Source organism: Apteryx mantelli, chromosome 2 (assembly GCF_036417845.1).
Source record: "Apteryx mantelli isolate bAptMan1 chromosome 2, bAptMan1.hap1, whole genome shotgun sequence".
Taxonomy (NCBI): Eukaryota; Metazoa; Chordata; class Aves; order Apterygiformes; family Apterygidae; genus Apteryx; species Apteryx mantelli.
The window spans coordinates 27,860,885-27,887,235 of record NC_089979.1 but is presented as its reverse complement, the minus strand read 5'-3'; the positions used below and the strand labels follow the sequence as shown (position 1 = coordinate 27,887,235).

At 35.7% G+C, this 26,351-nt stretch overlaps 1 protein-coding gene across 1 annotated transcript in view; it reads right to left on the bottom strand.

Annotated features, from left to right (window-relative positions):
• The window catches only part of RIMS2 (regulating synaptic membrane exocytosis 2), a 492,192-nt gene that overhangs the window by 375,750 nt on the left and 90,091 nt on the right, over positions 1–26,351 (bottom strand). Inside the window, 2 exon segments of the mRNA XM_067292312.1 lie at positions 14,992–15,003; positions 26,040–26,250. Of these exon segments, the coding sequence (XP_067148413.1) occupies positions 14,992–15,003; positions 26,040–26,250 (223 nt within the window).

The following is a 26,351-nucleotide window of genomic DNA, read 5'->3' as shown; positions in this document are numbered from 1 at the left end:
TTAAGATCATTTATTAAGAACACTGGATTGAAAGAAACTCAGTATATTGATTCCAGTTGCCTACTGCCTCAAGCAACAGCATCTTTTAATAACTTTATAATTTGATAAAGTTCCATCTTAAAATTAACTACAAACAGTGAGGCCAAAATCTGTCAGAATGCTTTTCCAAGACTTACAGCTCCAATAGAAAGAAGGTCTTTTAATTTCCAGTGCTTGTTTATTCCAAGCTAGTTTATTACCATTTATTCATGTACCAGTGCTGCCATTCATTTTAAATAGTTCCTTTTTCTCCTTAGTGTTTGCTGCCTGGTATTTTTATAGACAGCAATCATGTACCTTCTCTGCTTTCATTTCACAAGATGAAATAGATTTAGCTCTTTCAAGCTATGTCTATACTAGCAAACAAAACATAACCATGTCACAGGGCCAGGTGCTGGCCCATAATTGCCCATGCTGATTAATTCGCACGCTTCCTGGCACAGTTTGGGCCTTTGCTAACCAGCACTCTCCCAGACAAGCCAGGACACACTGTAGCAGCACAGCACGGGCCAAGAACTGTTCCTAATAAGCAGTGTGGACACAGCCCCCCTGCTCTGGAAAGGTGAAGAATTTAGGGGTGTTGAGCACGACTGATCCACACAGTAGTCCCTGGCCTGTATTCTGTAGCCCTGGCATCTAATCATTAGTGTTCATTCTCATGATCACCCTAATAATCCTACTCTGTACCTATTCCAATTAAAATTCATCTTTCTTGACAATGGGTGCTCAGATTTCCAAAGGTCCCCCTAGAGGCAGAGTGAAGAAAAGCATTAAATCTGCTTTTAAAACATCCTAGACTCCCATACTTTTTTCAATGATTTACAAAATCAAGGGACTCTCAGTTCAGAGGAAAAATTCTTATTAGCCCTTAAATTCCTGATCTTACACTTAGGGCTATTTAATCTCACTGATTTTTACAACTGATGTTCTCAAAATCATCTGGTTCTTTATTATATGCTATCCCATTCCTTGTCTGTACTGGTAAGCTCCCAAATTTGTGACACCAATGAATTTAAATACTACTTTCCTATTCTCTGTGCCACTAGATCTCCCGCAGTATTAATGCTTGAGGAACTCAACTAGTAACTTGCTTATAGCTTCTCCCCGCATATCATTTTTCAAGTAATCCTCAACTCTTCAGCCTAACCAATAATTTCTAGGTGACACTGTATCATTTAATGTTTTGTAAATAAGTTTCAGATAAATCATTATACTCTAATCCCTAGCCATCGCTGCACTTCAGTTTGATTTCCTTGAACTTTCCAATCCAAACAGTTTTGCCCATTTGTTCCCTTAATTGCTCAGAAAAGAGTTCGCTGTAGAAAGTGTTGCTAAAGCAACTGTTGCTGATGGATTAGAAAGTCATGATGGAAGAATGGCAGCTGCATTTGTGGCAGAAAAAAACAAAAAGGCAGCTATCGGTGCAGTGAGGTGATATAATGGACATTAGAATTATTCATTTTCCACAGCTTTATAGCAAAGTGATTGACTCTAACAGTTTATTACACAAATTCAGGGTGTATGAAAATACTAAGTTTTATTTACAAAAAGATAAGTACATTTTCTTGATTTTCTTAAAATAATACTTAATTTGGGCAAAAGTAAGTATTGTGTTCCACCAGATTTTGCACACAATAGAAATAACCCAAATCACAGTTCTGAGCTGTTCTATTTCACAAAGATTTTTATTCTCAAAGGCATGGGTCAAAATGTTCAAGTATCTTACAGTGATTTGATTTTGAAGCTGTTTTGTTGCCTCTAAGTCTCAATTAGATGTTATTCATATGAGTCTCAGTTCAAAGTTCTGTATTCATGCCATGGCTTCATTAAGGAACCAACTAACAAAAATAATGAATGATCTACAGCACAGAGGTGCAGAGCACATGCATTAGCTAACGTTTGTAAGCTGTTTGAAGGCAAATAGCACTAAGCGTTCACATGTTATTTACTGCTGTAAGACCTGACATCAACAAGAGGCCAAAAAGGGTGAAAATGCAACAGGAGCACAGTAAGTCTGTGGTCTGTATGCAGTTGCCATTGAAATGCAGTCAACAGAACTATACCACTTACATACTCTGTGTCATTACTAATTAATGAAATTGTCTCAGAAAAAATGAAAGATCCAACTGTAAGGAAATGTGGAAGAATGACAATAGGAAAATTGAGATGGAGCCTATAATGCAGTTACTGCTGTATTGAAGCTCCCACCAACTTCTCCAACTAAACGTAAACCTGCTGCCTAACAGCAATGTAGTCACAGTAGCACAACAATCAGCACAGGCTGCAAAACTCAGCCAAGAAACTAAGGCATATATTCAGGCTGGAAGCCTACGCTTACTTGCCCACTAAGCCAGATGCACTCTAAGCAGAATTCAAAATGTACGTATCTTATGTCCACATAAGATGCAGCTACAATTAACACTGACAGAACAATAACAAAATCTAAGACTAAAAAAAAAATTTTTTAATTGTATTTCAGTTTAATGAATTTCAAAATAGAAATGCAGGAGAGGAGTAGGAAAGTAATAAACTTAGTGATACCTAAACAGCCAGCAATGTATTATTTATCAGTATGCTGAAGAGAACAATCATATTTAGCCAAGGGAAAAGGAGGCTACATACAATGGAATAAAGCTAATTTTTTTATTGCAGTGTCAAATAGTCCCCTTTGTTAAGAAACACATCTGGGTAATGGTCTGCTTTTCTGTTTTAAATACAGACAATTCTCTGCACTTCCATAATTATTTTCTTTCTTTAAAATATCTATGAATTCTAAATGTGTAAAATCCTTCCACTACTTCAGTGGCCTGTTGAGATAGCTAAGTGAATGCATCCCCTTCATTGCCAGTATAAATCAGTGGGCTTCCAAAACCCAAGAAGTGGGTTATTATTGAGATTTATTGCCATCCCTAAATGAAGTACTACTCTGCATTTCACTCAGATAACTCTATCTAGATTTTAACAACCACTTCCTGCTTTATTGTTCCTTTGCATCCTTCCCTCTTTCAGGCAAGGGGAGGTAGAAGGTGGGAATATTCTTCACATAGACGTTCAGGTGACACTATAAAGCAGGAACAATGCCAAGTCTCGTACCTTATGTCCTTCACCTCCTTCAAAACTCATAGTACGAAGATTCAAATGAAGTGAGAATAGGAAACAAGTCACAGACTAAAAGTCTTGAAGAATACCAATAACTGAACAGGGAAGCAAACTCTCTTTGAAAAAGAGTCCATACTCAGATTTCAGTTAGCAGCTACAACTAGGGTTGCTAGAGAATGCTCTCAAAGAGTATTACCTGATTATAAAGATAATACAGTCCCGACAAACTTTGCATCATGATTTGAAGCTCTCATCAGAACACAAGGCTTTCCAGAAGTATGTTCTGAAAACCACATCTGTGCCTTACAAATTTACACGTAATGTGCCTAACAAAGAGCAGGCAGTTTGTTAGGAAAACTGTCCAAGTAAGTTGTGCACCTACTGCATTCTAGGGCACCACTGGAAGCTATTAGCAATGTACCTTGATAAACCAGCACATCTTGCTAGTATCATCTCCACGTGGCTTCTGCTTCTCCCTTCATTTTTTCATCATACACTACAGTGTTGAATGGAGTGAATCAAGTTCTGTGAAGACACTGCATGCAGCCTTTGTGAACAGTCTATGTTAAATGCCTGAGGCTTCAGAAAGAAAAGAGGTTAAACAGGCACTTCCATCAAGGTTGAATCCTGACACAATGTTAAGGTGAAACAATGGCTGTGTTTTCCTACAGACTTTACAAGCGATTGCATGAGGAGATGTCGCAACTCAGACTTAACATTCTCCCAGTTGTTCAGCTTTTGTGATTATCTGGACAAAAGCAATCAGCAAGAATGTGAACCTCTCTGAGGCAAATAAGTATCTTAGGTACTCCTTACTTCGGATTCTTACGGCATCATGATACAGATTTTTTTTTTTTTTTTTAACAGCCAGGTGATTTATGGTTAAAAATTTTAGATTTTGGACCAAACCTAATAAAGGTGTCATAATTGGAAACTCTTAGAATTTTACCATCGTGCTTACTGAACTTGAAATTGTTATCTATTGCATTTACAAACTCTTTCCAGACAATAAAAGTAAATAGCTTAGGAAAGCAAATACTTCAGCTCCATCCTGGGAGAATGAAAAGCAATGCTGATGGTCAGGACAGTTCCATCCTTCCTACCAAGGAAACTGTGAAAGGCATATGCTCCAGCCCCAGAGTTACGATCTGGCAAAAAATTCTTAAACACTACCCACCAACACTAGACTGTGTATATGAGGAGCTCCAAAGCAGAAGTGCAAAACAGTTACCATGAACAGTTCTCATTCTTTCCAGTACAATGTACCACAGTTGCTCAGAACCCTATCCTGAAAGCAGAAAGCCTCCTAGAGATTTACACTAGCTTCAGCAAAGGCACAAACTCCTGCTGATGAAAGGGTCAAGGAGACCAGAATTAGAGAGGCTGGAATTCAAGATCCGGAGTTTATAGGTTTTCCAGACTGCTTTCCTAGGAGCCTCACAGGACGCTGCCCTAACAAGCTCTAAATTGAAGATTATCTAATCCCGACTTTACCTACACCTGCCAGCACAAAGAAATCAAATGTTTGAAATTCCAGTATTTTAAATGTCACAGAAGCACTGACGAGGTTTTGTGTGTTTTTTGGTTGTTTTTGTTGTTGATTTTTTGCAATTAGGGCAGTAGTTGTACTAACACATTTAAGTAAAAGTGGTTGGTAAATGATGAGAATGCTCTTAAACTGCTGCCTGTGTACATATGTGTATGTAGGGGATGACACAACAGAGCTTACAAAGATCAGATCATCATCAAGGGTTCTAAAAAATGAAATTCCAGCTAATTCTTCAAAATATAATCATAAATACTCTTAATATTTCAAAAGATAAAAAGAATTTGGTAAATGGTAAGATCTTCTGCAACATTGAGTGTTGCCTCTACTGCAACTGATGTTTGCAAAGGCAAAATGTCAGCTCCAATTAAACTGCAACAAATAGATAAATCTCTCCAAGAATGATCCCATGTAACTCAAAATTTCAAAAGAGGAAAAGAACTCTTTCTAAAATAAAAAGTAAGTTTTAGATTATTATCATCTAACAAAAACAACAAAGCTACCCATAACACAGAAGACTAGATATGATACAAAAAAAGGGAGATGATGGCTTTTAATGCATCTCATCTGAAAATGGTGTTTCCATTACACAGTTTATGTACAATTTACAGTCTGCTGCATCTGACTATGACTCCGATTCAGCTAGTACTATTGAACAATGGAAACTCCGTCCTCAGTTTTGAAACAATATGATAGAACTGCATGTTTCCTATACCTGTTTTAGCATTAGATATTGCCTCAAAAATGTTTGTTCAATAACACAGTTTTCAACATAGCAACCCTTGCAGATAACTAACCTTACTGTAGTGAATGCACACCTGCGCTGACTTCTCAAAGCAAAAAGTATGAACATTTGCAACTTTTTAAAAATTAACATCAAAACAATAAGAATGCTACTGACCAATGTTATCTTTCTTTAGAGCCTAGAAAATGATAATATATTTAAATTAATTAGCATTAAGTTCATAGCTCTAATGGATGACTTCTTCAGAATACAAGTTTATCATACTAAAATTCTGAACTTACAGGCACGAGAACCACAGCCATTCAATTTCACTGTTTGTTAAAGAGAAACGGATGCTGATGAAATCAAACTTCAGTAATTAAAAGGATTCCTTGGGTATACGGCCCAAGTGACTGCAAAGGCAAATATTTTTTACCTACTAAAGATTCATCTTGAGATCAGTTACATCTCCACTCCTACTTAACAAAAGGAGTGATTTCCTTTAAGCGTATGGCACATAAGACAGGGGAAGAACTCCTAGCATCAAAATTAATATCACCATACCCAACCTATAAAGAAATTTCAGACTAATGCAGGTCAACATTCACATGAAGTTCGGCATTTCTACAGCTACCATACTCTTCTGCTAGCTCTGAGATGAAGCCCTTTTCCTCACACTCAAGTGGAAAACTTGCCCTAGCCTTTCGTGTTGCTATAGTTCTAATCTCCTTCCTTGGAGAGGCTGCTTCTCCCACTGAGAGAAAAGATACGACATACACTGAACTATTTTAACATACCGGAGGATTCACAAAAGAGAAAGCCCTTAAGAATGCCCAGTTGCAGGAAAAACTATAACCAGAGTTTGCATATTATTACACACAACTGCAAGGATCAAAGCAACAGGATAACAAAGCTTCTATTCCACAGTAGTAAAACTACATTTTATGAACTTACAGTGGTAACAACCAAGGTCCTCGTAACAGTAGCATAGTGAGGACTGGTTTGCAATGCTTTGTAATGTCCTATAAAGAATTCAGGAAATGCTGTGATCTACAGGGTCAGCCCTGGTAACTTTGGTATAACCTCAAGGTTTGAAAATAACACTCACAGCTCCCTTGCTGGAAAACCATGATTTGCAGGGCATAATGAAGATCTGATTGCAGATTTTTTACATGAGAGGAATTTGGGGACATTCTTCTACAAAGCTACCACAAAGATCTGAAACAGTGGAATTTTTCTGAAAACTGGACATTTTCTGAAACTTATGGTTTGAAGTATGTTGCTGCAGATCATTTCCTGAGGGAATGACACCCCACAGATACACTCCACACTTCATACTCGGAACCTAAACAATACTTTATTTATCTTAAGGCCCTGATCTTTATCATTAAAGGACTCGGTTAGTTCACGGTCCTCTTTGTTCAACATGTCACCTATGCTCCAGAGGAGGCTCCAATTAACAGAACCCTGCGCTGATCTAAACGGTAACCAGTAAAGAAAAGTATACCTATTAAAAACCACAGAAAACAAAACTATGTCTTCTAATCTTTACTAGAAAGGTTAGAATGTTTCTATTTACAAGAGCTTTTCCTTAAATAATATGCTGGTAATTTCTGCTAGGAGTGTTTTGATAAACATGAAAAGCAAAGATTAATAAATAAGCTTAATAAAAGTCATAAGAGAAGGAGAAGTTGAAAAGATTTACATTTGTTACTACTTAAAATTGAATTTAAAATTTATGACGCAGCTGCTACAGAAGTATCACAATCCTGTTCAGAATACAAAATATATATTATTATATAAATCTTATATATTATATAATATATAAGTCTTATCTACAATTAAATTACAGAAAGTCTAATGTTACAGGATCAAAGCTATTTTATGATAAGGTCTCCTACAACTAGGCAGTGAAGATAAATAAATGAAGTAACTATAAGACAAAAATGATTATATGGATCTAGAAAGAGTCCAGAAACATAGAATATCACACACAAATCTCTTAGCAGCATGGTGCGTAATAATAAAGGATTTTCTCTTGGATAAGAAACAAATGCAGTTTTTTAGAACTTCTTAACAAGCATTTGAGATTGGTGTCTTGTTATATAAGATAAGTTGCAAGCTTAATGTGTCTTGCTTTTTGCTCTTAAAAAAAAAAAAAAAACACGTTCATAAGAATACAAAGAACGACTATGCTCATCCCAAGTGACTGTGGCCAGCACATTGAAAGGCTTTTTTTTGCCTTTGCCAGTGACTTCCATAACAAAAAGAAACAAAGCAAGGATTTAACAAAAGAAGAATTTGATGCGGATTAAGAGAACTATACAAATTTCCTTCCCATGTATAGAGCAAAAACAATTTGTTAAGGAATATATAATCATCCCTTTGTTATTGTTTAAAAATAGACTACCATTGAATGTGAACAGACAATTAGACATTTGGATACATTGTTGGGGGGGGGGGGGGGGGAAGCATCTGAACTCTATCTTGAACTCTCCAAAGTCCAGACAGAACTGTTCTGATCTCTTGGACAGATACCATATATTCCCTACCTAGAACTGCAAGAAATCCAAATTGCTAACAACAATCAATATCATCTTTCATAATCACATGACCAAGCACCTGAGAGCAAGAATACCTTAATTAACCAGGTCATGACTCTGAAGTTATGTAGCAATTACACTGAAACAGAAAGATGAACAGGTTAAATGAACACTGCTGATTAACACTGCCCAAGAAGCTAAAACATTTAAAGATAAATGGGAGGTATATCTGTATACATAGTAAACTAAATGACTAAAAGTTTAATTTCAATTAATAAAAACATATTTACAATTCTCTCAGCATAACATCCTAGGAATTTATTTTCCAAAAGCACATTAGTCCCAACATCAGATACGACTCCTACTAATTTTCTTATGTATTTGGTTTACAAAGCAAAGATTATTTTATTCATTGCAGATCTAGAATAATAAAAAGGACTTGTGAACTATATAGAGCTAATCTTCAATAAACTACAAACATTAGCACAAATCAATTGACTAAAATTGAATTAGCTACCTGAAATCCAGGCTTCTCCGTAGATCTCCTTGTTACTGAAGGAAGGCATCTTTACAGTAATTCAAACCAAGGAATTTTTAATTTTTATACTTCGGTGAAAAATCTTGTTTAAACACAACACTTCTCACATTTACTTAAACTGTCTCCATATAACTCCAAGATCTGCTAAAGCAGTCTACATAAAATCACTCATACTATGCTGAGTAACAACAGTCTTGGATGCCTGTGCAAAATATTTGATGTATCAACAGATGCTTGACACATAAATTCCTATTTTCTCATAGCAGATGAAAACAGCAAACAGAAACTATTAACCCAGCTGCAAGGCATTTTTCATTTAATTCCTCAAGCTATCAATAGTGTTCCTTGAAGACACTATCTAAATAAAGTTCTAAGCAAACAGTTCCGGAAAAAAAAAAAAAAAACATAATGGGAGGTTTGCTGCTTTACTCTATTACTAGCAATGTCTTCATTACTTATATATATATATAGGCACTGGTTTCCAGCCACTGAAGCTGAATCTAGATAATTAAACATTTATACCATCCCCTGCAGTGCCATAATGTCTAACTGTGCTCAAAGAGTCCTAGGTGTGCTGTTACACACCTGGGACTGAAACAAGGGATTTGCTGAGCTAACTTTGATAAAGGTCTACACCTGGAACTTAATAGCACATGATATGGTTTCAGAATATTGCAACAGGTGGCAAATATAACTTAATGCTCAAGAACTGTTTAGTGTTCTGGTTCTGCAAGTGTGAATAGCTTTAAATTTAAACAGCAAAAATGAAAGAGAAAATTTTTGGTGTGATAACAGTATATATTGTTAAGTTGTTTTCATAGCTATTTTAAAATAGACTTATTTTAAAATGCATATATAAGACTTTTAAAATATCTTGAGGAAGGAATGGAAGGAATCTGTATGATTCATTTACTATGTGCAATCTTTATCAGAACTCCAGGCAAGTTTAAATCTGAAAGTTTAATACGATGTTTGTACAGCAACTACATTTTATTATAGGTCACATTGTGACCATCTTCAAAATACTGAAAGCAGAAAGCTAGGTAGCACATTTTTGAATAAAGAACATGATATGACTGTACAATTAGAGAAGTTTCCACAAAGAAAAAAGCAACTGATATTTAAATATATTTATGGAGAGGCCAATTTATTAGTTTTGCAAGCCAATTCCAGGAAACAGAAGAGAGAAGAACTGTGGGTTTTCACTACTGTGTTTGTTAAAAGCACGTTCTGTTACTGGAGGTACATTCTCGAGTGATGAAGGAAACAAGAGTGAGCTTTGAATGCAGAAAGATAAAGGAGAGCAGCTTAGACAAAGGGACACATGAGAAATAAGATCAGAGAGCATGCTAGAACAAGTGGCTTAAGACAGGAAGGGCTAAGTTGCCAACTCTCCGAATTACTTTTAGAGATCCCAATCTGAAAGACAATACTCAAGAGCTGAGGAAAATCATTAAGCTTCCTGCAGCTTAGAGATGTTTCAGAAAACTATCCTAAATAACAGCTGGAACAGGAGACTTTTTTCAGAGGTATTCTAAGTTTACGAAATATTTTACTGTTTTTGTGAACCTCTTTGTAAAAAAGTTTTTTTCAAAATTTCAGTAATCAAGAACTTAACATTCTTTTTTGTTAAGAAACATATCCATTAGAGCATATGCAGCCCATGAAAAACTTGATGAGAATCAGTGATAAGGCACGAAGGTCAATCTGAGGCCAGTGTAAAGAGCAGGATAAGCATTTACCCAAACAGGTATTTTCCAATAGCAAGAGGGCAGCAGTAGGAGGAACAACCCATGACTCCTCAAATACTGGTTGTCACACAGGGGCAATGCTAGGTGAGAAAGTTTGAGGACACACAGAAGGCACAGCCCTGCAACATAGATGGTTTAGAAACAATAGGATTCTTGGCAGGGCCCAGGACCTGTTCAGAGAGGGAGAAGTAAAATGAGAAAAACTGTCTCTTTTGTCTGACAGTTCAAGTGAAATTTCCACCAAATGTCAAGAACATTCTCAGCAACACTTTGGTCTTTCCTGACTGGAGTAATAATACTCATTACTCTGAAATATGGTGAAGGAAAACTGGGGAATAGGAAATTTTATCTAGGGTAAGACAAAGGGAAGGAGGGAAAAAATAAGGTCCTATGCTTTTTTATCTTTTTTTAAATAAAATTTTATATAGAATGGTTTTATTGAGATTAATTTGCTGAAAGTCACTGGTATTGTCTGAACTCAGCCTGTCTAGAAATTTCAAAAATGATTAAAACCTGTATGCTTGATCAGTCAAGTTAGTAGGGGGACTAACCTAGGAAACTATTCAGTATATATGTTCAATTTTTCATTTGTTTAGAGGAGTCTTTGGAGGAATTTATCAAAAAAGATTCTAAGTTTCTTAAGAGTAGTGAATGTTGGAGACCCGATTTTTAAAGACTAACTATTTGTCTGTGTCTTGAATATTTCAAAATGCGTAACATTAAACAGGTAGAGGAACTACTCCAAAAAAAGTGTTAAATGTTTTATTCACTCCACAGAGGAGATAAAGACAGAACAGGGAGGAAGCTTCCTAGTTTTGTTGTGCATGGGTTTATCCTGTATTATAAATGATCTGTTGAAGGCTTTGATTTACCTGTAGCAGTTTAAAACAGATTCCCTAAAAACAAATTCCTGAACCTGCTAAAAGAGCTGAAAGAACAGAGAAAGTACTCTACCAAGGGCAGGCCACTGAAATACCTATTTCATGTCACAATTCTTTATTTGATCATGCAGAAAAATAAAGCTAACAAAAGGAAAACAATTCTTACAGCTTGAGGTGCAGCTCTGTGTTAAAATCTGTGAGATTAATACAGAGTAATTCAGAGTCTTTCTTTGATGGACATCCGGTCAGGCTCCAGCATCATCAGTGCTCTTTCAGGAGACTATTCCTCCTAGCACTGAATGAAGGGGCCACAAGGAAATTAAAGTGAGGACTCCCTCTCACTAGCAAGATAATAAAGAAATAATGGTTTCTTTAAGCCGCCCTCTCTCCTTCAGCTTTTAAAAAACAGACCCTCTGCATATATCTGTCTCTCACAAACACACACACATACATCGTCTTTTTGCTTCAGTTGGGTACAATTCTATGACAGCCAACCAGAAACTGCATTCTAACTTCTGAGATAAGAGAAGAAACAGATTCCATGATCAGCTACGGGCATTACCTAATCCAGAAAAAGGTTTTCCCTCACTTTCAGAATTACCAAGGTACGGCAGCAGCGATCAACAACAACAACAACAAAAATTGTTGCAAAAAATGTTCCCACGTAATTTAATAAAGTTGCACCTAACTTGATCCGTAACAGTGGTCTTTCTATCTCTGTACCTGGGGCAGCTATTAAACAAAGAATAACAAATTAAACAAAGAGTAAGAAAACAAACACTTGAAAAACATGCATTGATATATCTAGATTTCAAATGTCCATAACTTATAGGGGTTTTATCAAAGTTTCTAAAAGTCAGATTATGACCAGTCAAGTGAAGGAACATAAACCAGATGGAATGGTGTTTTCTCCTGCCAGCTATTTCCAAAAACTTCTTAAATTATGCTTGCTTACTTGTTTTCTCCAGAAGTACTGATGACTATTTTAAAGCCAAGGCTTCCCAGCAAAGGGACGTAATTTGGTTTAAATTCAGGTTAAATTTGAGGCAAAATTATAATATTCTATTATTTCTTCATTTTCTATTATTTGCAGTGAAGATACATTTTTACCCAAACTCTATTGCACTTCTTAATTCCTTATTTTTTGAATCTGACCTTCCATGATTTTCAACTATATGGCCATATATTTTCGGTATTAAAGCTAATGGTGTTGCTCATTTTAATAAAGTAATTTAGTTAGGAACATAATTTTCGAAATCCAAGTAAAGGGAACGTGATCTTGTGAATCTTTATCTAAGGAAATACATTTATTTTCATTTAGCCTTAACTGACTTCAGTTCTTCAAGCAATATTTGTCTACCTCATAGTCACATTTTGATTGATTGAATAATAGTGACACAATTTCAGAAAATTCTGTAAAATGTACCTTTGCTATTTAAAAAAAATAAAAATATAGAATCTGAAAAAATTCACTAAACACATTATTCTTCATCAAAAAATTGTCAATTATTCTTAACTGTTTCCTTCTGAGAGATATCTTACTCTTTTATAACTTAACATAAATTATTCCTTTCCAGGTACACTGGCCCTCCATTTTGCAAAAAGGACTGTTTTATATACTGTGGTACCAGTCCAACGCATAGCTGGGATAACTGACTATATGTGGGAAGAGGCACAGTAAGACTTTTCCTCCCACATGACTATCAGTATCTAAATTCTCTTCAATGTATGTTTAATGGTACAATACAATAGAGTCAGAGTTCACGTTCAACTCCATTCCCCACGATCATAAACAGCAGAACTAGACTGGCATATGATTGTCCCACACACTCAACACCAAGCGCTGTCCCAGCTTTTCTCTATAATCTTCATCAAAAGGTCTGACAAGATTTTTGAAGAGGACATACTGAAATGTCTTTCTACTCTGTAAGTCCTCACAGACCTATATAAGATCCCCGTAGATCTATCTAACAGCACACTAGATGATTGACTTTGCCAACCTATGTTTACTAAGCACAGAATATGTCTCTTAGATACTGGAATTTCACACCTCCTCTACCAGTAGTATTAAGGATACTCTGAGTGGGTTAACCTACTAGTAAACATTTTATCACATAAAATTGAAAAAATTCCTATTTATATTGGGGTATTTGTTTTGAGCATATCTCAGTGCAATACACTGAGAGGTTTTTAACAATGCTTGCAGCACTAAAAGAGCAAGATGAAGACACTGCTGTCCCTACTTCACAATGCTTGTGGTCAAGAAAAAATCTGACCTAAAATAGGCATTGTTCCTTCTGCCTTTATAACTCCTAAAACATCTATTTCGAAATCAGCAAAACCTAAAAGCCATATGAAGCACAATCATTAATTATGGAAAAATCTAAATAGGTAATTAGCTACAGAAATTCCTGTCCCTTCCCTCCCCGGGAAGGACATTCACATGAGAAAACTAGATATTCACATACTCTTATTACTGTACCTTCCTACACTCATTTTTTTTCAAGTGAATTTAGGATTTGCTACTGCAAAAACATATACAAATGCCTCATGGACATTAGCTGTTGGATTGACTACCAGAATACTGTTAATGTACATCAATTACTTACAAGATTACACTGAAAGAATAAATTCTTCAAGGAGAAAATAGCTCTAAACATCTACTTTTTGTACTCTACAGAGACCTCTGTATTCTAGGAACTGGGAATACTTCATGGATCTTGTGAGTTCATAACCGTTTAATGGTAAGGCAATCTAAACAGGCAGGCCAAAAGGAAACTATGTTATGCTCTAACAGATTGGGGGACCCACATGTGACCCACCACAAAGGCTGTTTGCCCTGTGTGCATTCACTGGGTGCCTATAAACTGTAAAGAATTTTTTAGTCCATCTAATACAGAAATTTACTTGACAAGCATTACAGGGCATGTTGGTTTTGAGACTGCAATTCATTTTAGAATATATTAGAGATTTTCATGGAAGAGCAGATTTACATTGGCCCAGATACTTTCCTCAATTGTATTTTTTAACAATCACATTTGATTTGGTTCTAAAATATACTGAAAGACATCCAGGCTTATTCTCATATTAAGCTTTATACTACCTTTCCTAAACATAGCTAAAATAAAACTGGTTATCTATTTTAGGTGTAATATTAGCAAAATAAACACAAAATGTAAGTGACATGCATAACTTTTAACATTATTTCAACGTTATGCTCAATACAATATGTGCACTACATTTTTGGAAGGCCTATATGTAATTTAATTTTAAAGTAAGTTAACTACTAATGGATAACTCCATGACATTCCTAGTATACTCTTGTATGTATAGAATAGATATGTTTTTTTAATGATTACTGATATCTAATTGTATTGCCATTAAAAACCAAAACTGAACTAGCATGTTAAAAAAATTTTAGAAAAAAGCTAAAACATTAAGCACATATGTATTAATGATACAAACATAGCTACCACAGGGGACAAAACTGATTTTAATAAATTCATGCCACTTTGATAAAATTCCTTTGTATTTTTGTAAGGAAAACACTTCTGAGCCAATTTTCTATTTAATTTTTTTTTAAACTGTGCACATATCATATTGCAAAACTAAAGGAAAAGTAGGGGCATGCTTACAAAATTTGCAAACAGAGAGGAATATCATGCATAATGTCCACAACAACTCACAGATTATTAATATGTTATGTGAAAAACAGGTAAGCGTTTCATGCCAAACTTTGCTTTCATTTTAATGATAGTAACTTCCTTGCCTTCAGCAGGAATTACACCTCTGTAAATGAAAGCAAATGTAGGCCAGGAAATAAGTCTACCCATAAAAGAAAAGAACTTTAGACAGAAAAAAGGCTCTAACCACTTTGTCCTCCTGGAGCTCATATCCACGAAAGCAAGAAAGAAAGGACAGAAAAAAGACAAAGAAGGAAAGAGTCACTTTCATTCTGAAAGCAAGCAGTATTATTTGTTAGCAAAATAAACAAATTTCAAAAGAAATTAATGTATCTTTCTTATTTCCTCTAAAAATGAAGAAGATCTAGTGAAAAATACTTCATTTTAATCATCTTCTTAATCTTTTTATGGGTGAAATTATGAAGATTTTATATGTCAGATTAAATATTTGTACAAGAAAGCTGCACAAAAAAAATCATTTTCATAAAAATAATCTGGGAGTCAAGTCCTAATTACCTTAATAAAAGAAACAGGGCACCTCATAAAAAGGATGCAGAATGTAGCGCTATATGCCTTGGATGCCAGTACTGCAAATGATTACCATGAATCAATCCTTTGCACTTGCACAGAGTCCAGGGACATGAAGGATATTCATTTAATATAGCTAGAAATCAGGCGTGCATAATGACATAACTACACATTATTCACTCAGTGGCTTTTCAAAATATTAGACCTTTAACGCATAGGGAGACAGAGACTGTCTCAAGTGTTTACTGCATGTCATGTCAGATCTATATTATCTCATACTTTTTTTCATACCAATAAATACAAATGCTACCACTGAGTACTATTTTCCGTGAAGGAATTGTCTTTTAGCTGTTTAAAACTGTAAATGGAAGAATACTTTAGAAAAACAAAAATATTCAAAATGGCTTCTATCAAAATAATTTCCCATTTTTTGTGAATGATGAATAACAATAAATGAACAGTATTTTCTAGTACCCCAATTTCACATGCCAACACACAAACTAAATCTAAGCATGCACTTAAGCATTTAACTGTGTGAAGCATTTAATAATTGCTTACCAGAAGGAGCAATAACTTATTTTATAACTTGTTGTTCAGATACCTATATGGCATATAACTTTGTGCTTTTGTGCTCCTACAAGAGTTTTAGGTTCCCCCCAATATCAGAGATACTAACAAACAGGAGAGAATACAGCAGAGGGCAGCTAAGATGGTCAGGGGACTGGAGCACATGATATACAAGAGGAAGCTGAGGGAGCTGCGCTTCTTTAGCCTGAAGAAGGCTGGGGGCTGGGGAGAGGGAAGAGGGAAACTAATTTCCATCTTCAACTACTTAAAGGTGAGCTATAGAGAAGGCAAAGCCAGACTTTTCTTGGAGGTACACAGCTGAAGGACAAAATGCAACAATCAAGGGATTAGACCAGATTTAAGAAAAAAATATCACAAGAGTAGGTTAAGCACTGAAACAGGTTGCCCAAATAGATTATGGAATCTCCATCCTTGGAGATTTTCACAATTCAGCTGGCCGAGATCCTGAGAAACCTGACCTAACTTTGAAGTCAATCCTGCTTGGAGCAAGATGTTGGACTAGATACCCTCCAGAGGTCCCTTCCGACGTAACTTATTCTATGATTCTATGATATTCTATGATATATGGTAGTAAAAGTTGAAAGTATTTTCAAAGATGCTCCCATTTTTAGTGGCATTCTCAGTTATACAGATATGAAACATCACTGAAAGCTACCTAAATCACAGCACTTCTAAGCACTATCACTCTGTGTGCAAAGACATACTTACTCATTGCTACTTTCCCAACAGGGCTTCCTGTCCCACTGCAGTAAGAGTGGCAGGAGCTGCTCACAGAAATTGTGAATGCAAACAACTAGTGTCTCCATCTCCTATCCTCACCTTGGGAGAAATAATCTCTACTCCTCAAAAGCAGCATAATCCACACCCAAGTATCTTTAGCATGGAGACAAAGAAATTTTTGAGATGGTGACTGTCTGATCAGGTAGCTTTCTTTTTGAATGTCTCTCAGCCACAGGAAGGGGTAAGTAAAAGCACAGAAGAGCAATTAGGTCAGAATAATCCAGGTCCCCCATTTAGGGAACTACATAGGTGTTAAGTACTGTGTTCAATTTTAAATCAAAAGAAAACTTGATAAAATTAAATAAATGCCTAGAAGATACACTGGTAAGACTTAATTTCGAAAATAGCACATACTGAAAAAGTCAAAGATTTTCTATACATGAAACTGAAAAAAGGTAAAGTAGTAGGTTTCACACAAAAATGGGAAACAGACACAGTGACATTTCAAAACAGGAAATAAGCAACATCTTTAAAGCATAGTAAAATCAATAATGAAATGAGAAAGGTGAATAGTAAGTAGAAGAGGTTAAAAATTATGCAAACTTAACAAAGAGTCAAGTTCCTTAAGAAAACAAATTTTGAGTTGAAAACTATCTTTATTATTTGATTCTTTTACAAATACCTTAACTTACTGTCATACCCACCTAGGCTGACTGTTTTTTGAAGCAGAATTCTCTGTTCCTAGCACATTTCTTTTTAATGTCTTAGTAACTTTCAATATCTAGCTATTTACCTCCAGTTTTTCATATTCTCTACTGCACCACTACCCCTGAAATTTTAAAACACACTATGAGTAAGACCCATAATATTTCAAGAAACTGCTTAGAAACTACGTTATTTTATAACTGTTAATTCCTTATAATGTCTACTCCAGACTATCCATAATTTGCTCATTTTATAGCGTGTAGTGTTATGTGTAGTGTTCTTCTCAAAGACACAGTGATGCACAGGGCAAGAGATAACAGTTAACACTAGATGGAACATAGGAAATTCAGACTAGATATAAAGAATTTTTTTTACCATGAGATGGGTCAAACACTGGAAGAGATTACACAAAAGGTTGTCGAATCTCCATCCTTGGAGATTCCAAACTCAGCTGGGCAAGGCCCTCAGAAACCTGATCTAATTGGACGTGCTTTGGACAGGAGGTTGGACTAGATGATCTCTAGAGGTCCTTTCCAACCTAGGTATTCTATGATACTTTGTCCTCAGCCATTAAGAAAATATGCCTATATTAGCCCTTATTTAAATAACTTTCTCCTATATACAATACACCTACATATATTTAAAAATCCTCCTTCGTCATTGATATGGATTTCTTTCCCAATTTTATCTGTATTCCAAAAATCATGACTGATACAATTTATCAGACTCAGAAATAACAAATTTAAGAGACAGAAACAAATTCTGACTGTAAAGAGGAATAGAATAGTTTAGAAATTTTGAGATAGTGTTTCTAAGTAACTACTCTTGTGCTACTATGTTCTAATGTAAAAAGCTGCTGACTCAGAAATATTGATGTGGTAACACTGGTCTGTTCATTGTGTGTGCCATTTTGCCAAATCTTAATTTGTGTTCAAACCAAGAGTTTCCAACAACGAAACTTGACTTTAATCACAGAAAAGATAAAATATATACTAAATACATACTAAGAATATAAGCAAGTCGAACATACCAGCTCACATTTTCTAAAAACTCAAGACTATATTAGTGAAAGTCATGGCTGATCAGTAATTTTCATGTATCAAAATTATTATCATAGAGGAGTCTCATTCTCTGATAGCTTAAAGGATGTCCCAAAGTCCAAGCATCACTTAAGCAATCATTAAAATAATACATAATTACATATTTATAAAATACATACTAAAAGGAGATTGAAGATCTCAGAAAATAATGACAAAATGAAGAGACCCTCAAATACTTCAATATATGAGTAGATGAAATGTAGCTTTCCAACATAAAATAATAATTCTAAAAATTGGTGCCATTGAAGGCAATCAAGACTCCATATCCTGTCATTCACACTGTGATCATCACAGTAATCAAATAGGACTCAGTTCAGGCACAATATACCTATGTGGAATAACTTTCAGGATGAAGAGACTCTTCAGAAGCAGGTTCTGAAATATAAAGATACATAAAGTCCAAGACAAGCAGTCATGTTTTACCAGGTAGCTAAGACTGCCTCCAGCACCTTAGCTGCCTTCCCCATGCTGATTCAAAACATTCTTCCATTTCACACCAGTACAGTGTGAGTAGCAATGTGACTGACCATACAAGAGACAGTCTAGTAAGCCACTTCATTAGCAAGCAGACATTTAGAAATGATTCCATTCAGTACTCAAAGAATTGATGCTAAAAAAAAAAAAAAAACAACAACAAATTGGTCAGACTTTCAAGGAGTTTACTCTGTTCCATGTGAAATTCAAACACTTTTTTATATCAGTTTTGTGAGGAAAGGCCTTAACTCCATGAACATTCAGGCACACAAAAATGTTAGCAAAATGACTGGAATTCTATCCCATATTCAGAAGAAATCTAGAATGAGTCAGTATCTATACCTCATCCTTGAAAAAAATCTGTTAGAAGGTGGATTTGGCACTCAGATGCATGAGCTGAAAACCACACTTCAAGAAAATATTTTTTCAACTGAGAAATTTAAGCACAAAAATATGAAGTTGCCTAAAATTATCAATTCTTTGGTTTGTCAGGATCATATTAATGTCTGAAGACAGACATTCCATTTCCATGCTGGCTCTGAAACAGAGTGAAGGGTTCAAACATGCCTAACCTCTGTCGAAGTTGATTGTGAGGTACTACAGGCTATCATCTGCTTTTTAATGAGGATCAAAACAGTTACCAAGTGAGAATAGTTTAAAATAGGTAAAAAGAATAACAGAAGTAGTTTCTGCAGTTGGCATTTGAAAGGAATGTTCATATTCCAAATTATTTCTAGCAAAATCACACGGTTCTCTTGAAGAATCAAGAGAACCCAAGGTATCGATACAGAAATGCCAAGACTCTGGATATCAGTTCTGCCAGGCACCAGTTTGCAAGAGAAGTTTAGAAGCTGGAAAGGAGTAACGTACCCTGGTTCAAAATGACTGTTGTGTCAGGCCTTTAATCTAAGTGGAGATGCAGCACTTTGAAGCACTGAGTTTTGCTGGGCCAGCACACTACTTCTGTAATGTTCAGGCACTGGCAGGGCTGGTGGCTTGGCCAGGAGAGGGAGCAGGGTGCCAAGGGTGACACGAGGCCGGCCGTGCCCTTGCTGACAACACCTCGTCCCGCAGCCCCTGTGTGAGGAGAGCAGGGCCGGATGCGGGATGGTAGCCAGGACCACCCCTGAGTCCGGGTCACTGACAGGTCCGTGGTGACGAGGCAGGGCTGAGGCCAGCTGGGAAGGTGAGTCTATGGATCAGGGTCAGCGAGGGACATGGTCAGGCACCGGCATGGCTGCAGCACAGCTCAGGCAGGGGCCGAGGCTGAGGGCCTGAGCTTAAAAGCAGCTCCCAGGTGAGCAGGTGAAGGTCCCCAGCAGGGCTCACGACAGCCCCTTCTCACACAGTTCTGTCCCAGCAGCCTGATCCCGGCCAAAACTGTGTTTGGGGTGGGGTCTCAAAGGACTGTGACATACACTAGCTGAACTGAGGTCCTGCTAAGTTTGGGTATAACTTTAGAAGGAATAAAGAGACTGCCCACCTCAAATAAATTAGAGCTGATCACTGTTTAGAGATGTCTTACAATCATAGGTGTTCACTATGGTCATTAACATTTTCCTATAATCAGGACAAGATTTCAGATTCCACATGCTTGAAGTCTTTAACGTATATGATATTACCAACTCCATTCTCTTCATGGAAAGACTAAGATGTGAAATTCATCGCAATTAGAATGATAACATTTATAGTCCAGTTGTAAATTTAGAAGTTCACTTCTAGATAGGAGACTGTCTTCAGAATAATTCATCAGCCTGAAATGGTGGTGTTCCTTACTTTCACTGAGCTACCTGCACTGAGATTCTCTGAGAAAGATGTACGTAGAAAGATTTTACGGGTATTACAAGCTCTAAACTGAAAAAACAAACTCAAAAAACTATTGTTTAGAGAAACCCTTTTCATCAAGTTTGCAATGTCCTTTGTCTCTTCTAGAGAAACGCAGAATAAAACCATGTCTCATAAGGATCAACTTATTTGTATGTGACAGGAATTCACTCAGTTTAACCTAAATCCTAGTGATTTAAAAACCTTGATTGTGGCAGACTAATTCTTTGGTGCCTGACAATTTTCAATAGAATGAAATGGATTACGCATCAGCACAAGCAAGCCAAAATTTCATTTAATTCATTGTGAATGCATATGGATGGTCATGCCATAGATCATGTAGTTAGATCTGACAAAGAAGAGAAGAGCACTTCAAGGTCCTCCAAAAAGCAAATGTATACTCAGACAAATAATCAGAATGCAAAGTTCCCTACTCATATCTTGTGTGTTTCACACACACTTTCTGGGTGTGAACACACAGAAACAACTGACCAACTGAACATCTCTTAGTTTTCATGTTCAAAGAGAAAGAGATAAGAATGTTTTAGCTGCTACAACTGATATCAGGTCACCAAACATCCTGAAAGAAGGTATTGAACATACTTCAAATTAAGATTTCAGAACAAGTACTGTTTCCTTTCCCTACAAGTGAAATCTTGGTTCAGTGAAACAGCATTCTGAGCTGCTGAAAATTATATTCATTGCACATGAAGTTGTATGCATCTGAAAGCTGAAAACGTCCAGTATGTTAGCATTTAATTTTCTCAGCTGCATAAACCTCTTTCTTCTGCCTACTGCCTCCTTCAGTGTGCATTTCCCTATATCAGTCAATATACAATTACAGAGGAACAATTACTGCTTACCGTCATGTTTCTTTCAGAAATGCAGTTTTAATCAAGCTGATATTTTTCATAAACATCAAAGATGTTGGTTCAAGACCGCTTACATACATGAGATTCAAACCCTCATCCTGGTGAATACTCCTATCACTAAGGTAATAGTCAGGAGCATGGAAGCAGCAATACCACCATTATCAATTACGGTTTTTTGTTCTAAAAGGAACTCTGACATAATGTTTATTTCTGTACAACCTGAACTGAACTTTAATGACTATATTTCAGGCACTGTATCTAAACTGAAAAAAGGATAAATCATCCAATCATTCTGGGAGCCCAAATTAATTCTGTGCGCAACCCACATGTCTTCATTCACAGCTTTATATGCAGGTATATCTGCAAAGTAGAGTTGAGTCTTAGTGGACTGTTAAGAGCTATTTGCCTACTCACAAGATCTGATTTGTAAAGTCTTGTAATGTTGCCAAACACTACCCAGCTGAGAACTCTCAAAGGCATTTTCCAAATCTAATTATCTCATACTACTCAGGCAACAGGCACTGTCTTCCAAATGCACTATCATCACTGACACTACGGATAGCTATAGTGCAATATCCCATGAACCTGAATCTTTCCCACTGTCAGCGATGACTTTATGCAGCACACTGTAAGATGAATACATGGTTAAAGTGTCCTACTGACTAGGAATTATCTAGTTGAGAGGATTTAGATAGTGTGAGTCCACTTTACCCCCTTCAACAAGACAAACTAAATGAGGAAAATATCCCATTCAATATGAATATGGATGCTTTGGAAATTACTAACAAATGCTTGTTGCTTGTATAAGTTTCCAAAAAATCTGTAGCTGAACTCTTATCTTGGCCTTGTTATCTTTACTTAAAAAGGCCATTCTTCTTCTTACTGATGATTTCTTGGTACTGTAATAGTGGCCAAAGACTACATTAAGAATAAAAGTCTTTACATTTGATGTTATACAAACTTACAAAAAGACACTCCAGTCCTCAGAGAAAGTATTGTATAAGTTAAGACAAGTCTAAATAGCAGCAAGCAATAGAAGGATGAAAACAACAAAAACAAAGCCATACGAACAAGAGAACAGCAAAATGTGTCACTTAATTACTCAAATTTACTTTCTTACTTTCTCTTTAAATGTATCTGGAGAGGGAAATTTGCCATGATTATGACAGGAGAATCAAGATTAGTTTCTGTGATGAAAGATCAGAAAGAAAAAAGGCAAGGGTGAAAGGACAAGAAGAGAAACCCACCAAGAAATATTCAAACCAAGGGATACTATCTTGGAGCCTTTTGATTTACCAAAAGTTCTAAAAGAGATCTACTAACTAGAGCCTCAAGACTTATAAGTAGTAACTATCCTTTGTAGCCTTTGAAACAGAACTGTTCTTTGCAACTCTTCATCTTCTGAGATGTATGCTGCTTACACTGGCTTGTTCTAAAGTATATAGAAGCAGAAGCTGGTGTCAATGGGACGAATTTGGCTGGAAACTTGATATTATGAAAAAGATCACAAACAGATCAAACAGCTCCATCAAAGAACATTTTGGAGTCATTCAGTTTTAGAAGAAACTAGCAAAAGGAACAGTCAAAAGGGTAAAAAGCTTGCAGGAGACAAAGAGATTCTTTAAAAATTACCTTAAGCAAAGTCCAAAGCAGATGCATACAACCTGCCAGACAAAGTCTACAAAGACCAAAGAAAATCTAGGACAGTTAGAACAGGAGTCTATTAGAAGTCATCCTTCAAAAAGCTGGGGTTTATCCAAATAAGGAAAATAGAAAAGAATGAATTCTGGTAAGTTATAATAAGGTAAACCAAAAATAATTTTCATGGAATAATGTATAGAAGCAGAAAATACATCAGAAAAAAGGACACTGCCAGAGATGGGTCTAAATTAAATCTTTTGTATCACACTCACTGTGATTAGAGAGATACTTACTCCAGAACCCTACTTTATGAAGAATGAACCAGATGATATACTTCAAATGGATATTGCCAAAAAAAGTTGTCAAGTTAATCAACAAAACAGTAACAAATTTTTAGAATCAGATAATATTCAACGTAAAGTCCTAAAAAACTTCAAGTGTAAACTATCTATTAACTGTAATACATAGTCTCATAGATAGATAAGAAGATGGTAAATATGATGCCAAGTTATTTATTTATTAAGGAATTTCAGAGTTTGATCAATTGAATAACAGACAAACAAATTCATAGAAACCAAAATATAAAATGAAATTTGGCAAGCATATGAATAAATTATAACACAATGTGGAAAAGTCAGAGTGGCTTTTGTAAAGGGAAGTCATGTCGGTTACATTTATTAGAACTCCTTCAAGAAGTCATTGAGCATGTGAATAAATGGGATCAGATGATATAGCCAAGCTGGACTTCCAGGCTTTAAAGAATCTCAGCTCCCACGGAACAGGAGTAAATTCATTCATGACAAAACTTAACTGGTTAAAAAACAAGAAGAAAAGAACAGGAATAAAATCATCAAGGTTTTTTAATGGAGAGATATCACCAGTGGAGCCTCACAGGGATCTCTCTAGAGATGCTCTGCCCAGCATATTCATAAATGATCCTCAAAAGAAACGAATGAGAACTGGAAAAGTTAATTTATCATAGGAAGTTATCCATAGTAGTAGAACAAAAGCTAACTGACAAGAGTTGCAGAACAGACTAGCAGAAGTCGGCTTACAGAAAGAAAGATTTAGATTAGACAGTAAGAAAAGCTTTCTAAGGTGAGGATGGTGAAGCAGTGGAACAAACAACCTAAGAGGCTGTGGAAGAATCTCACCGGAAATCTGTCAAGAGAAGTTAGACAAATATCTGCCCAGTTCACATGATCCTGCCTAAGGATAGTCTAAATGAGGTCTGCAAACATCTCATTAAGAGATCAAGCCTTCCTCCAAAAGCTTTTTTTCTACGATTCTATGCATGTAGACATAATGACTCTGCAAATCAGTCCTGATTGCCTTTAATAATCAGATGAAATTAATACAGGAATTATTATATCCCTTATTACTGGTAACATGATCTAGTTAAAAAAGCAGTAATAATATGTGAGCTTACTGAAGACAAAAGGCACTACATGAATTTTAAAATTACCTTCTTAACAAAATTCTGTCATGTTCAAGGCAGTTTGAAAGATTTACACACAACCTCAGTTACTTTAGTCATTACAAAACAGCAGATTCTTTTATATTCTGTCAGCCAATATTTGAGTCCATTACTGATACATATATTTAAGCCTGCTTTCTCTGTGTTCCTTAGCTCAATTTTAGGACAAAGATAATACATAACATTTATATGATTTTTCCTATCCACCAGCATATTAAGATGGTATTTACAGATTGCATGATACTGCAATGATTGTATTATGGAAAAATACTCATTTATGGAAATAAATGATACTGACAAGTGATTTTATAAATAAATAAATGACTATATTAATTTACAAAACAAGTGTTTCCATAAAGACTGGTATAAGAAGTCTAGAATATTGTCAAGAATATTCTATGAATATCTGTCAGAATTTGAGAAAGATACATATATTGGACATGAACATTTTATATAAAATGTTGAATAAACTGGTCTCAGGACTGAACTGTTTTCTGCAATTACCTTAGTTTTGCTGAATTTTTTATTCTATAATCCAGCTTTCTGAAAATGCAGCTTACTGGTTTACCTAGTGTTACATAGTAAACACCAGTATACTAGCTTTAATTTTATATTCTTTCTTAATGTATTTAATTTTTGAAGGTTTAATATGATATCTCTGAAGACAAACAATATTAAGATGTCTAGTGGTATTTCTTCTAAATGTTTTTTTTTCAAGGACTTTATGTGAAAACTTTAAAATCAGTTTATGAACAACATTTAATCCACTTTCCTTAAAATATATTACTATAAATATATGGAATGCCACATATAATACATATGCATATGTACCAATGCATAATAAACATGTAAAAATATTATAATATATTGTATATACTAACCTAACAGTCATTTAACAAAAATCTTGTCCAGATGAGCCGGGACAAGCAGAAAAGCAACAATTCTAGCTCTAACTTCTAATATTCACGCTGTCTCAATATTAGCCTCACAAGATTATTAGATATACTCCCTATCTCCAATACAGGGACTCAGTCCTCCAGTGAGAGAACTGTACTTGCATGAGTTTGATAGCAAAAATGTGGCATGTGCTAACTTAAAAGCTGTATTCACAAATCCATCCACAAATCCATCTGCATAATTGAGATTATCTGAAAAGAAGACAGATGTCTTAAAAGACCCTAAGTAGATATAATTTCCTCCTTAAAGGAAATCTGTTTCAGTAACTATACAGTTTGGATGCATTAGCAATAAATAAAAGATACTGGGTTTGCAAGAAGCTAGTTACTAAACTTCCATCACTCCATACCTTGTTTGACCGTAAAGATACTCTTCCTCCACAGCGTGCACAGAATTTAGTTTGGCAATATGAACAGTTATGGCCACAGCCATCAGCAAATTTTGTTTTGTGGCAGATGCCACAGGTTGGGGCATCACCCTTCTGCTCCTGCTGCTGCTGTGATTCTTCACCCATCTTCTTCACTTGCTCCTTATACATTTCAAACTGCTGATGTAATTTTCTGCAGAAGAAAAGAGATTATTAACAGTTGTTTTATTTAAGCCTGTAAATACTTCACAATCAATAAATTGCAATCAATTTCAAAACACAAATTAGAGAGAA